Here is a 15,537-nt window from a genome sequence, read left to right on the forward strand (position 1 = left end):
GGTTAATAAAAAGCAGCTGTGGGATTGCAGTTGCCTTTTATTACCTCCGGCCCCGGACACACTGATGTTTGCGGGACCGCTCTTACTGCAGTGGTCCCGCACACATCAGTAACCCCATTAAGTCAGGAATATATACATGTTACTAACGGGAAGGGGTTAAACAATTTTATTAACACCTCTCACTATGGTTGTTACTAAGAGCTCTATTACACGGCCCAATGTGTCAGGTAAGCAATCGCCAATCTGCTAGATCAGCGCTTATTTATAGAGTGTATTATACAGCTCGATTATCATACAGCAAGGGCTGTGTGGATATTGTTCTTATCTTTCCTGTCTGCCTGCCTGTCTAAAGTGACAGACCAATCAGCAAATCACTGATGGAGACCAGACAGTGCCATGGCCAGTTATCGGCTGAGTGATTTTTTAAACATGTTGAATGACAATGATTAGTTGATAATCAGCTCCTAATTGCATAATTGTCTTTATTACGGGGGGTGATATCTGCCTGATTAAGCCTGATTGGGAAGATAATCACCTTGTGTAATAGGACCCTAACTCTCTGCATTCTTAGCCTAGTACCGCAGATTCCTGGACAACTGCCACTCTTCTTTGCATCTGCATCCTCTACATGTAGCTGCATTATTACTATATGGTGCACACAGATGGCATTATTGGTCTATGAAGACACAAGACATTACCAATTTATAAGGACATAGGGGACATTATCACTATATGGGGCACAATTAACCACCTCCCGCCGCCACACTGTAAATTAAAGTAAATTAATTATGCTGCAGCAATGTTAATTTACTATCTAGGATCTGCGCCTGTGTCATCTGCGGCGAGTCCCGGCTATCAGTGATAGCCGGAGGCCCACTGCAACTCTCAGCAAGACTGCAGCATCTATAGGGCTTCTGACAGAGAATTCTCCCTCTACAGAAGGGAATTCTCTGTCCGCTATCCAGTGGGGCTCTGCGAAGTGATTGCAGAGCCCCGATGGTAGCCATGGAAACTAAAAGCCTCAGGCCTCCGGTTTCCTGTCTAGGAAGGTCGGCGGGGGGGAGGGAAGGCTGGGCGCTCGCGCTCGTGAGCTCTGCCCCCTCCCCTCTCTCCCCTACTGCTGTCACAAGATTGTAACAGTGGCAGGGGACAGAAGAGGGGGGGGCGGACATAGGGACATCAGCTTATGATCCCATAAGCTGATGTCCTAAAACGACCTGGGCATTGAGGAATCAATAACCCCAGGTTGTGAAAGGGTTAAGGTATGGGGTACATGGGGGGGGGAGTTTATGGGGCAGAGTAGAGCATTATTACTAACATTTTTAGATTTAGCTGTCCAGGCATGATGGGAATTGTAGTTTTGCAACAGCTGGAGGGCCAAAGGTTCCCCATCCCTTATATATGAGAACTGCAGGGCTTGGACTAAACATAGGAATTAAAAGTGGTGGGACATTAAGAGATTTTTGGTGTCAATCACAGCAGCAGACTTATTATGGATGATAGGTGATAGACCACTGAAAATGTCAGTTTTTGTAGTCATTTTGGTTGTAATATGACTATCTCGAGGGGCTATTTTAGTCAAATTGCAAAATTTGTGGTGAAAAACACAATTTTTTGCCGCAGTTTCACCAATTGTGTGTCAAAATGCCATTTTGATGCAATTTTGCAAGATGGCGATACCATATTGATAATTTTGCTACCTTGCTGAGAAAATTATGTTTTTGTCCCACAAAAACTAAGACCTTCTACAGAGCAGATTTTATTTAATTTTTTTTTTTTTTTTTAATTATGACCTAATAAAACTGTAAAACCATGGAATTCAAAGAGGGTGATTTTTTTTTCTTTTTCTCTCTACTATATGTTGAAATTGCCCTTGTCTAAATGAACATATCAGCAGGTAGCCAATAACTTGCAGAGAGTGATATATTTACTGCACACCACTTTAAGGACTAAAAATTTACAGGTATGATGAATCTCAATCCCAGGAAGCTATAAATAGCACAGCTAGATCAAAAGGCACTTCTGAGATATAGTGACCTGCTCGGCAATGTCACCGAGACTGCTGACTCAGATGTAACAAATCCAATCTTGCACCTAAAAAAAAAAAAATTATGTGTAGACTTAAAAGCTTGTTTTTTTATAAGGTAACAGAGAATGAACTACAGTATGTCTTCTCAGGAACAAAAATAATGAAAATGAGTACATATCACAGGAGGCAGAACATTTTCATAAAAATATATCAGTTTGCTTACAATTACAATGACTTAGACCATGAGTAAATGAAATCTCATTTGTGGCTTCAGTGATGTCCATTAAATCAGCTAATTTATAGAACCAAGGAAAACATGAATTGACTGAAGTTTTTTTATTACCACAATCACTTGCCTGTACTTGTAATGAATACCAAGATAGATAGGAGTGTATTTTCCAGACCTAGGTGCAATCAGTTGAACTTGCCAAATTGTACAGAACATTTATTCTGTACGAGTTAATTTTTCTGAAATATGTGGGTTGTTGTATGGTTGCAGTGTTGTTGCAATGTTTTATTATTCCTGAGTTGCTGGATCTTTAATTGTGTAAATATTGTGCAATGTGTGTTGCTCCTTTGCTGCCATCTAATGGTAGCATTTGGAAAGTGCTTGCAGGAAGGCCCCATAGATTTCAACACGCTAATTCCTTTTAATATAAAAGTTACTAAAACGAGAGGGTGAAGTCTCTCAAGCCCAGCATCCCTTTAAGAAGAGGGCATGCATTTGATTAAGGTCCTATTCATATGTCCGCAATTCTGTCCGCAATTGCGGACAGAAAATAGCATCAATGGATTTCAATGGCCCCAATTATGCATCTGTAGTTGTGTACAGGGCTGTAATCTTTACTTAAATAAAACACAGGCCCTAGTGTGGACCGAAATTTTTTAACGTATACACCATACTGGATCAGTATTTTTGGGGATGCCATCCACAAAAATATGGATCCACAATCCGCAAATAGTGACATACAGGAACAAACAAGCGCTTTCAGTGTTCATTTGCTCCTCATTTCGTGCTCGCTGCCGCCAGTAATAGTGGTGGCAGTGAGCGGGTAAGTGCAGGGGAGGCCTCAGGGAGCTGCGGAAGGGCTGCATGGGTAATCGCTAGGTCGTCCAGGCAACCCATAGAGCAGTGCTTCTCAAAATGTGAGGCGGGCCTCAGCACTGAGGCGCACCCTAGTTGTTGGTGAGGCCCAGCTGGGGAGCCAGTTTTCACAAAAGTAACTATGACCTGCACAGTCCTTTTACTGTTTGCAAAAATCTCCATTTTAGCAACATTATTAATTTTATTTTGTACCAGCTTTATTAGTATATAGAGCTTGGGAGATAGGTAGGTCCAGCATTATTCTCAGCTTTTAAATGTACTTTCACCACAGATAGTGAGGCCCAGGCACCCTCTTGGTCAGTCTGAGGCGGCCCAGGCATTGCCTTGGTCTGTTGGGTGAGGCTCCAGTAAAAAAAGTTTGAGAAGCACTGCCATAGAGGACAGTGGCGGTCTGCTGCTACTGCCACTCCGATTCCACGGAGCGACGGCAGCAGATCGATGCTATCACAGTTGTTTGTCTTTCAACATGTTAAAAAACAAACAACAGCACGATCAGCCAACATCATTCATGTCGGCTGATTGTTGATTTCTATTACATGGGGCGATTATTGCCCGTAACGGCCGATATCGGCTGATAATCGTTCCGTGTAATAGTTCCCTGTAATAGAACCTTAAGGCTTAGTCTAATATATATATATATATATTAATATATATATATATATATATATCCTGCAATAAAAGCTACAGCTGCAAATCTGCTAAGAAATTATTTTCGTAAGAAATTATTTTTGTAAGACATTGCCACTGCTGATAACCTGCGGTAGTTTTTCTACTACAGATAATCCACAGAGTTCAAGTATATCAAACATAAGCATCTCAATCACTTTGGAGGAACATGGTCCTTACCTATGATGCTTTATTGATTGGCTCCCTCTGTCTGATGCTGTGCTATTTGAGAAGGGTTGTGTTTCCGAAAAACTGGATTCCATAACATTCTCTCTTATAGGCTCTGGATTCCTCTCAGACTTTGAATACTATAAATGAAGAATTAAAAAAAACAAAAATATAAATATTTCAACCATGTATCTGATTTAATCCTTGAAAGTAGAAAAAAAACTAATTAGCAATATAATAAACCTTTTTGCACCACTTTCATAGTTTGCAGGGTTCTACAACCAAGGAAAGTAAACAGAATGACAAACCTTTCATATACTAACAATAAAGAAAGGTAACAACATTGCAAACAAACATTCAATCAAATTGTCACTACAGCGCAATTATGTCAAATGTTTTTCTGACTCGGGAACTTACCATTGACACATCAGTATGGTAAAGCAATCAGCAGTAGTGTTCTCTATAAAAAGGATGTGCCATGAAAATGCATAGAAAGCAGCAACCATTTCAGTGCCTACACCTTAGGCAGACGATAGAGGTGTCATTGTTAAGACAACTGCCTATTAACTGTCTTTAAGAATCTTTTTTCAGACCATGAATAATTTAAAATCTTTATCCTGTTTTTTAAAGAATTCCACTGTTACATACCAGCTCATTTGTATGAGGTATTTAATAATTTTTCCTAGCAGTATCTGCAGTGCTTGTTAATATTTGTAGTTTTGGATGTCTTTTACATGCTTCTATTTTTACCCAGGGTACTGTGGCCATACATCTCAATTGATTAGTCCAATATTTTAAGTGGCATACTGTATCATAGGCTATGTTCACACAACGTGATTTTTATGTAAAAAACGGATGCCGATTGCAATGGCATCAGCGTTTGTTCTTTACTGCAGGCACGGCATTTAAGTCAATGCAATGCTGCCCGCTGTGTTCATACAGCGCCCGTTCTTTAGAAGGGGCATTTAAATAGTGTACAGTACCTGCCTATTATTTCCGGACACTGTCCAATGAACAGCGTCTGGAAATAATGGTTGCTCGCACAATGTAATATCACTTCATGAATGGTAGGAGTCTATTTGCTGGGATCTCACTCCATTCCTGTAAATGAAGGATCTGTAAGGCAGCTTTTCACTTAGATGAGCTGTACTTTAGCTTCCAGAATAGGAAATGACCAGGTTCTTTTGCTGAACAAGAAAATATTGTGAAGGTGTGACTTCACTAAACCAATGCTGTTGCCTCTTCACTCTGAGGATTTGGGCATCCTGTAAGTATTAGTACAAACGATGGAAAGAGAAATACTGTCATCATTTTATTAAGTCTTTTGCAGGGCATGTTTTAGCTTATCAACTTGGGCAATAGCCCAAAGCCTCCACCCCCAAGGGCACCTCCAGAACAACCATGGTACCACATGTCTATTACTGCATTTTTTTTATGCTTGTTACGCAATTGCTGTAAAGTTTAAGAAAAAAGGCTGAAAATTTGCACAAATTGCAGCAGATTGCATTACGGTGCCTGTGGTTCCATAGTTTTTTATAATCCAGGCCATTTTATAATCTGGTTCCCATGCGGAATGAAACAAATCACATGTCTATCTGTCCAATACTTACACTATGCAGTTGAACTCTGTTTTCTCCAAAGTTCTTTGCTTTTGATAACAAACTAGTTGCATGGAGACTATAGTTTTTCCCATTCTGTACATCTTTCAACTGCTCTTGAATAATTTTTGTTTGCCTTCTAAAAAAAAAAGAGAAAGACTTTATTTATGTTTTCATACACACTTTATATATATATAGAAAATGTTTACACTAAAAAAAAAATCTATTCTCACGGTAAAATAAAAGCAAAATATGAAATATGTTAGTAATTTAGAGTGAAGAGAAATACAGGTAAAACTTTTTTTCTTTTAGGTGGTAAATAATGAGCATGTTCATTATTTGGACAGTCGTTTATATGGTTTGTGCGTGGCTGTCCTATTTCTCATTACTTTCAATGGAGCACTTTATTATACTGAAAATAATGCCGTATTTTGATATTATTTTACTGTGTGTCAACATACTGTAGGCTAAGGGTCAAGACATCTGCATGCGCACATGCGCGCGTGCGCACACACACACACGTATAGAAATATATGCAAAAATATATGTACAATAACTTTAGCTTTAATCATTGGCAATTTACGTTGCTGACACTGTAAGATAGCTGTTAGGTCACAGAGACACACATTACTTTCATATATCTGTCTGTGATTAAATTATATATGTGCAAGAAGAGTCCAAGAGGCTTTGTCATGCTCCTGAAGTGCAGCAAGCTGTAACACCTCCTTACTCCCTCTCCCATACCTGACCCTGCTGGGACTCAGATTCCTGTTCTCAAGCAGGGTGGCGAAAGAGAGGAAACATTTCAGCTTGCAGCTATTCATAAGCTTGGAAAAGCCTTTTTCACTCTTGGTGCCAGAGAATAAAAATATGTTCTACTTTCTAGAAGCACAGCTGGATACCATGTGTCTCCCTGACCTAACAGCTATCTAACAGTGTCCGCAGTTATAAACATGAATTGCAGCTGACAGATTCCCTTTAACTCTTAGATGACCAAGGACGTACCGTTATGCCCTGGAAGTCTGTGCCCAGACGACCCTGGGTGTAACTGTACGTCCTGACCTATGAAGTGCGCTCCGCATGCAGAGCGCGCTTCATAGGAGGTGGGGGTTGGCTGCAGTCAGCAGCTGGCACCTCACCGTTAATGACAGGCTGCAGTGATAGAACTGCAGCGTGTCATTAACCCATAAAATGCTGCGTTTAAGTTAAGTAACAGCGGGAGTCGCCTATCACTTCACGATCGATTGTTGTAACAGACCGCCAGAGGTCTCTCACCTGCCTCCGTGCGATCCGATTGGCGATCTGCTCACTGAGCCTGCACAGATCGCTTATCACAATGATCAAGGCTATGCCTTTGGCATAGAAGTGATCAGTGTGTATAATGTAATAAATAAATGTAAAAGTCCCCCAAAGGGACTTAAAATGTGTAAATAAAAAAAAGTAACAATCACTATTACACTACCCCAAAGCCCCTCCCCCAATAAAAGCTTAAATCACCCCCCTTTCCCATTATATAAATAAAACATATAAAAATAAATAAATAATTATATAATATACGGTAGCGTGCGTAATTGTCCAATCTATTAAAATATAACAAGCATCATCATAAACGGCGAACAACGTAGACGAAAAGAGGGGAAAAAGTGCACGGATTACCGATTTTTTTTGTTACATTTTATATTAAAAAAATTATAAAAAGTGATCAAAACATCGGATCTTCACAAATATGGTATTAATAAAAACTAGAGATAATGGTGGAAAAATGACACCCCATACAGCCCTGTAGGTGAAAAAATAAAACTATTATAAGTGTCACAATAGGCCCATTTTACTAATAATTAATCACAAAAAAAAAAAAAAAGATTTCATTAAAATAAATATATAACATTTGAGAATCTGTGTAAACCTGCATATGGTTGTGTTTGGACTGACCTATAGAATAATTGTATAATGTCGCTTTTACCATATAGTGCATTACGCAGACACAGGAACCCCCCAAAAGTTACCATATTGTATTCTTTTTAACGATTTCACCAATTTATATCTTCATAAATAATAATTTTGGGGTTTCATCATACATGTTATGGTACAATGAAAGCCGTCGATACAAATAACAAAAAACAAATAAGTAAAAAAACAAATAAGTAAAAAACAAGCCCTTACATGGCCCTGTAGATAGAAAACTGAAAGTTCTAGAGCTCTTAGAAGGGGGGGGAGGGAAAAACGAAAACACAAAAGTGAAAATGTGTGGCCCACTGGGTCATTTTGGGCTTGGTCCTCAAAGGGTTAAAGTTTAATACCAGTTAAACAATGAGAACAGTTTAAACAATGGAAATACATGTTAATACATTTAATACCTAATAAAGTTTTCTAGTTGTATCCTATTATAGGCTAACAATCAGCCATCTAATGTGTTATTCATTATTATTATATGGATCTGTTACTTTGACACTTGCATCAGCTTATAGATCAGGGGTGTCAAACTCAGGCCCTCCAGCTGTTGCGAAACTACAATTCCTATCATGCCTGGACAGCCAAAGCTAAAGCTTTGGCTGTCCAGGCATGATAGGAATTGTAGTTTCGCAACAGCTGGAGGGCCTGAGTTTGACACCTTTGTTATAGACCATTTACATATACATATATCTTACTATATTAAATATACTAAAAACATTTATCAACTGTAAAGTTCTAGTTCACATTTAGCTCTCTAACCCATTCCTGCTGGTGGAACTAACAGTTCATATAATTAGCAGTCGCTTCCTGTACATTCCTGTAAATTTATATCAATAGGAGCAGTGCACATTTCATCTGTGTTGGGAACTGGTTTTGACCTTAACAGTTGACCTTTCAGATTTTGCAGTCAGTGATTTCAATCAGTGTCCTGTGGAGCGATCATGGAGGGCTGATGGTAACCATGAAGATCGGAAGCCTCAGAAAGTCCTCCAGTCTGCTGTCTACAGAAGACAGTCAGGCTCTGTCCTAAGCCATCTGTTAATCCCGCCTCCCTAAAAGTTATCAAAACGTCACCCCAAAATTGTGTCACTAAAAAAACTTTATGTATGTACAGTATGTTAGGTATAATATGTGTCTCTTCTCTTTTCTTTTATTTTTCTTCTTTTTTTGTACAAACCCCCTTAAAAGGAACCTGTCACCGTGGATGCGGGCACAGAGCCCGCCCGACCCCTGGTGCAGCCCCAGGATACTTACCCTTTCCAACGAGTCCCGTTCCTGGAGCCGGTCCCGGGACAAACATATCAGCGCCCGAAGCCGTGCACCGCTGAGATGAGTCTGACGCCCAAAGAGAATGAATGGAGCCACCATTCTCTATGGGCGTTGGACTCATCTTAGCGGCGCCTGCGCACGGCCTCGGGTGCTAGTATCTTTGTCTCAGGACCGGCTCCATGAACAGGACTCGTCGGAAAGGGTAAGTATCCGGGGGCTGCACCGGGGGGTCGGGCGGGCTCTGTGCCCGCGTCCCCGTTCACAGGTTCCCTTTGACTTAAGTCAAATGGTGTCAGAAAGTTATATAGCTTTGTAATTTACCTCTATTTTAAAATCTTCAGTCTTCCATTCCTTCTCATCTGCCTATTTGCCTTACAGAATGTGGGGTTTTCTTTTCAGCCTGAGTGCTCTCCGCTGCCTCTTCTGTCCATGCCAGGAACTGTCCAGAGCATTAGCAAATCCCCATATAAATCCTTTCTAACATGGACAAAGGTGGCAGCAGAAAGCACTGTGTCAGACTGGAAAGAATACACCACTTTCTGCACGGCATGCAGCAGCTGATACATACTAAGAAAACTTGAGATTTCTAAATAAAAGTTATTTAAATGTATTTTACTTTCTGAAACCAGTTGATTTCAAAGATTTTTTTTTGCTGGTGTACCCCTTTAATTTTTGTTTATCCCACTTTTTTCACTACTTTGGCATTTCAAAGTAGTATTTTCAGTAGTGATATATCAGAGATATATTAAGCAGCAAAACTTTTAGTAATTAAAACTAATTTGTTTAAAGCAGAAAAACCTCTGCTAAGTAACTTTGATAAGGGCCATTCAGCAAAAATGGATGATTTAAGGAACATGAAAAAGAGTTCAAGGTGCTTGGATGACAGATCTCTGACTAGTCTAATATCCTTGGTGTGAAAACAAGTCCATAAAGGACCTGCTAAAACTAGAGCACGTCTTTGGAGGTCTTATGGAGTCTATGCCTTGGTGGGTCAGAGCTGTTTTGATGAATTTACTGGGACCTAGACAATATTAAACGGGCGGTTTTAAAGTTATGGCTAATTGATGTATATGCTTTGCTGACTTTCAAGTACATGTTAGATTATTTATCTAAAACTGAAGCACAAATTGTCCAGGCAGACAAATTTAAATCCTTTGATCTATTAATATCTGTTTTATTTAAATATTCAGCATATGGGCAAATTGGATTTCAGAAGTCAAGCAGAAATCGGCAAACTGAGATCAAGACCTTGGCAAATCAATCCCTCAAGGAAAACAGTTAACAGCTCCACTATTAATTTTCATACTTCTCTTGATCAATTTAGAAATAATGAAAATTGGGCAAAGTATCATATATACTAGAAATGCTTTTTAAAATGTTCTATAAAATGTACCAGAGCTACCGTATTTTTCGCTTTATAAGACGCACTTTTTTTCCTCCCAAAGTGGGAGGAAAAACCAAGTGCGTCCTATAAAGCGAAGACGGCTCCCAAGCAGTGCTGAGCACCGCAAGGAAGCCGTCCCGCCCGCCCCCTGTATTGCCGCTCACTATGCATATGCATAGTGAGCGGCCCTGAGTGATCCTCTCCGCCCACCCAGCCCGCCCCTTCTATCGCCGCTCAGCTGAGCCGATCAGAAGCCCGGGAAAGTGCAATGAGCAGCACTTTCCTGGGCTCCTGATCGGCTAAGCGGCGATGGAGGGGGCGGGCTGGGCGGGCGGAGGGGATCACTGTCCTACTCACCTGTCTGCCAGCACCAGCAGCTCCTCTCCCGACACTCGGGTCTCCCGTCATCCTCCGGCACAGGCAGCGGGGTACAGAGACGCTGCCTGTGTCCCGGAAGTGTTCTGCAGCGGCTGCAGGACACTTCTGGCACAGGCAGTCTCTCTGTACCCCACTGCCTGTGCCGGAGGATGACGGGAGACCCGAGTGTCGGGAGAGGAGCTGCTGGTGTCGGCGGACAGGTGAGTAACCTGTTTGTTGTTTTTCTGGTCGCAGGGGGCATTGGCTACTGTATGGCGGCATTGGCTACTATGGGGGCACTGTATGGGGGCATTGGCTACTATGGGGGCACTGTATGGGGACATTGGCTACTGTATGGGGGCATTTGCTACTATGGGGGGCACTGGCTACAATGGGGGCACTGTATGGGGGCATTGGCTACTATGGGGGCACTGTATGGGGGCATTGGCTATTATGGGGGCACTGTATGGGGGCATTGGCTACTGTATGGGGGCATTGGCTACTATGGGGGGCACTGGCTACAATGGGGGCACTGTATGGGGGCATTGGCTACTATGGGGGCACTGTATGGGGGCATTGGCTATTTTGGGGGCACTGTATGGGGGCATTGGCTACTGTATGGGGGCATTGGCTACTATGGGGGGCACTGGCTACAATGGGGGCACTGTATGGGGGCATTGGCTACTATGTAGGGCATTGGCTACTATATAGGGGCATTGGCTACTATATGAGGGCATTGGCTACTATGGGGGGCACTATATGGGGGCATTGGCTACTATGTGGGCACTATATGGGGGCATTGGCTACTATGTGGGGCACTATATGGGGGCATTGGCTACTATGTGAGGCACTATATGGGGGGATTGGCACCAATCACACTGCTGCTATCTCCAAACTGTGACAATGAGCAAAATATTTTTTTTTTCTATTTTTCCCCCCTAAAATCAGGGGTGCGTCTTATCAAAAGGCGCGTCCTATAAAGCGAAAAATACGGTATATATCATGGTATTGCAAATACTCCTGCTCTTTTTGTATTGTCTCTGGATTATCGTGTAACTTAAAGGGGTATTCCGGAGAAAAGTAGGAGACCCCAGTGATCTCCGTATCTGTTATGAATAGAGCCCTGTGTCGGCACGACATTCCTATGGAGTGTCGGAAAGAGCTGAGTACACCAGCAGAGCCCTGTACTTGGCTCTTTAAATTGTAATTCCAGTGGTTAGGGTCGCTTTTGTGAAAAATTACAATTTTGTAGCACTGTGCTCAATTGTTATTTCTCTAATGCACATCTATTTTTAATGTGGCGCCGTAGTAGGTTTCCTTGTGCCTGTTCTCTCTGTTTCCATTGCCTACAGTTATACCTTATGAGATTGAGCTTTCTGTTAATTCCCGTCTCCAACATAAGACCCAGTGTCATAGACCTACATTACACTTCTCTCACTGGGGATGGGAGCTATCTCATAAGTTACTGTATTGCAGTGGGGAGTGGATAGAACTGTGGTCCGAGTCCTATTCCAGTGCCATGACATATCATGTACAATGCTACATAAAGCCATATGGTATATGGTAAGCTCTTTTGACTTGAGATGATGCACCTGGGGGCAGCTTGAACTTGAGGTGCTCTGCAATCACTGCAAAGGCTTTCACAGAGCAATGGCTCTCCTGTTTGTGTCAGTAGTGTGGCTGTTTCCCCTGGGACACATCCCTGTTCACCGCAAATACAAAAGTTTGTTTCCTACAGGCAAGTTGTTTTTAGGAACTCTAGATCAAAGCTAAACAATGCATCTTACTTCGTCCTGCAGTAGAACGCGGCACAAATCAAACCCACGGATACAATGCCGAAGACGATGCAGGATATTGACAGGATCTGCTGTTGGTATACCTCTTCACTCTCTGCAAACAAAAACACATTTATTTTTTTATTTTTTTTTTAAAAGGTGAATTGTTTTACTATAAGCACATCAAATCAGTTTTACTTCCCAGAATACCTTGAACAAGTTACAATCTTACAGGAAAAACAACACCGCCACCACAGTAATAGTCACTCATTTCCATATCTATGACTTGTGGAGCTGCAGTCTTGACTTCTAAAAAGCTGCCTTTGTTTGCCTTTTAGAATATATATGCAATCGCATTCATTGTATTCAGTTCATTTTGATATTGCATGAGAATGCTACAAGAATGAACAACAACTATGAGTCATCCTATAACGTGAAAGGATAAAAGCAGATTTGGTCTACTGTATGTTCAAATGTAACACATTATGAAGATATATAAAGAATGGGAGAGATGAGATATCAAACACCATGTCCCCCCATATCACATACTTCTGTATTATTTAATCAATGTACCCAATCTGTTTCTGCCCCTTAGGCCCCTTATATCAGTGTTTAGAAAGCTTGACATTTGTTACAGAAGGAATACATACAGATGTATCCAGCATTACCTTTCTTGTAGTTAAAGCGAATGTACCAGGAGAACATTCACGTTAAGATTTTCACAAAGAACGGCTCCGGAGCGGGGAAGCTGGTGCCGCGGTCCTTTTTTTGAAGTGTGGCCCGATTCCAGCGTACGCCACTGCCGCTCTATTCCTAAACACCGGACAGGGGTGAAACACTGGAGGCAGGCTGGCCCGCTGCAAGTGGGAGGTAACCCCCCCACCTTTACAATGCAGCTTCATTGATTCAAATGGAGCCTCGTCATAAAGGGGTGGGGATTTCCTCCCGGCCGGCCTGCCTCCAGCGCTTTACCCTTGGCTGGTACCCAGGAATAGAACAGTGTCATAAAAAAAGGACCACGGCACAGACTTTCCCGTACTGGCGCCGTTCTATCCATGTGAAAACCTTAAAGCGCATGTACTGCTGGTACATTCGCTTTAAGGAATCCAATTTCTTATAGTACCAATGAAAACTAAGTATGTGCACTTTTTTTAATATATATAGAAAAAGGAATAGTAAAGGGAAAATTCTTTATTTTTTGGGGAGTGGGTGGGAAATATTTTTTAAATTACATATATTAATGTTATATGTTATTTACATTATATTTGTTTGTTTCTTTCTTTTTCTTTTACTAGTCCCACAAGAGATTTTAACAGCGATCAACAGTTTGCTATTATATATTGACTACTTTTGTAGTGCAGTGTATTCTCAGCTGACAATTAATATACCCGGCAGTGCTGTATCCTCAGGCAGGCAGGCTTAGAGGCCTTCACAAGGCTTCCAGTTGCCATGGAAACATAAAAGTCATAACACATTTCATTCCATTACATTAAACAGTCACAACATTCAGGGGGTAAACTGTGATTCCTCTACTCCTCCACTACCAGGACAACCAGGCTCCTGCAATCCCATCATGGGAGGCCTAAGCTATATTATACTAAGCTTGTATCTCAATCTTTAAATCATGGCCAAAAATCTTATGCACCAAAGCTAGTGTAGTTATTTGTGCATTGCTTAAATTAAAAAATTTCACACCAGTCAATCATAAGAGCTTATTTATAATACATACAAAACACATTACACTCAATTCAATTCTTTATGACTTGTACAGAAAATTTTCTTAACTTATTTAGACAGAAAATTACTAATGCAATCTTAACAAGATTGCTGGACAAATTCCACACCATGTATGTTTTCCTCAGGAGTAGCGCAGTATGTATTAGCTAATCCTCTGTAATACATTAATTATTAGCTTGTTAGGTCATAAAAATAATAAAAGCACCACAGCTATGATCAGGTATGAATGGAAAATATAAAATGTGTTCTGCTTATGTAAGACGTGTATAATATTTAAGTACTTTAAATACTACCAACATAATTGTTTTCCAATTCTAAGCCATTTGGCTAATGTTCTGCTCAATTACTCCTACAGTAATTGCACAGCAGATCTGTTCACATATCTTTGAAGGCTATTAACCCCTTCCCAACACAGAAAGTTTTGGGGATGGCGGTTTCATATGTTTTCATCCCCACCTTCCAACAGCCATAACCTTTTTATTCTTCCATATGGAACCTTTTTTGTGAAAAAGTCATTTTTGTTTATTGGCACAATCTGTATACTGTACTGGCTAACTTTTGAAATATTATTTGTAACCCGGAATAGGGACATAAGAAAAACACTTCCACCAAAATTTGGGTTTTTTTGTCCTTACAAAGTAAACCATACAGTAGAAATTACTTAATTTATGTATTCTGCAGGTCAGTACAATTACATTAATGCCAAATATATATAGTTTTGTTATGTTTTATTTCTTTAGGCTTTGTTCACAAAACTTCAAAAATAGAGAAAAGGCGGGCACTTTTGCAGTTTAAAATAACTTCTGTTTTTGCTGCGATTTAACTGACTACAATGCATTGAAGTCAATGAAAAGATGGACGTCCAATGAACACACTGCCGACGATGTCTTTAGCGGATTTTTTTTTATTAGTTGTTCACACACAGTTTTTCTTTTATCACTGCTCTTTCTCCATTTTTACTATTAAATTTAATTGTCTTTTCAATTAAGCAAGTAGTAACCCCAAACTAGATTTATGTACCAACACTAATGGGAGGCTAGACAGCTAAATGATGTCCGTTATTTTAATCTTAAAATGACAGATGTCATTTTAAACGGAGCTGAAAAAACGTGTGAACACAGCCTTATACTGACACGCCTTGACATTTTTATTTTTCTATACGATAATATATATTAACACACTGAAAACATGTAGATTTAAAACTTTATAAATTTTATTAGGTATACATTAAAAACGTGGTCCACAATAAATAATTACCATATAGGTCAATCAATTAGAAACAAAACGGCACTAAACTGTGTTTGGTTTAGTGCCGTTTTGTTTCTAATTGATTGACCTATATGGTAATTATTTATTGTGGACCACGTTTTTAATGTATACCTAATAAAATTTATTAAGTTTTAGATCTACATGTTTTTAGTGATAGTGTGTCTTTTTTCACATGTAGTACACTCTTGTCCACCAAATATACAGGTGGAATTGTCAGTGATTTTTAC

General features: G+C 40.4%; 1 protein-coding gene across 1 annotated transcript in view; it reads right to left on the bottom strand.

Moving 5' to 3' along the window:
• Positions 1–15,537, bottom strand: part of NRG3 (neuregulin 3) — a 673,333-nt gene that overhangs the window by 40,119 nt on the left and 617,677 nt on the right. The window contains exons 5-7 of the mRNA XM_069980695.1: positions 12,317–12,419; positions 5,579–5,705; positions 3,981–4,108 (exon numbers count right to left, since the gene is read on the bottom strand). Of these exons, the coding sequence (XP_069836796.1) occupies positions 3,981–4,108; positions 5,579–5,705; positions 12,317–12,419 (358 nt within the window). The remainder of the gene's footprint in view (positions 1–3,980; positions 4,109–5,578; positions 5,706–12,316; positions 12,420–15,537) is intronic.

The sequence above is a fragment of the Dendropsophus ebraccatus genome, chromosome 8 (assembly GCF_027789765.1).
Source record: "Dendropsophus ebraccatus isolate aDenEbr1 chromosome 8, aDenEbr1.pat, whole genome shotgun sequence".
In the NCBI taxonomy this organism is placed as follows: Eukaryota; Metazoa; Chordata; class Amphibia; order Anura; family Hylidae; genus Dendropsophus; species Dendropsophus ebraccatus.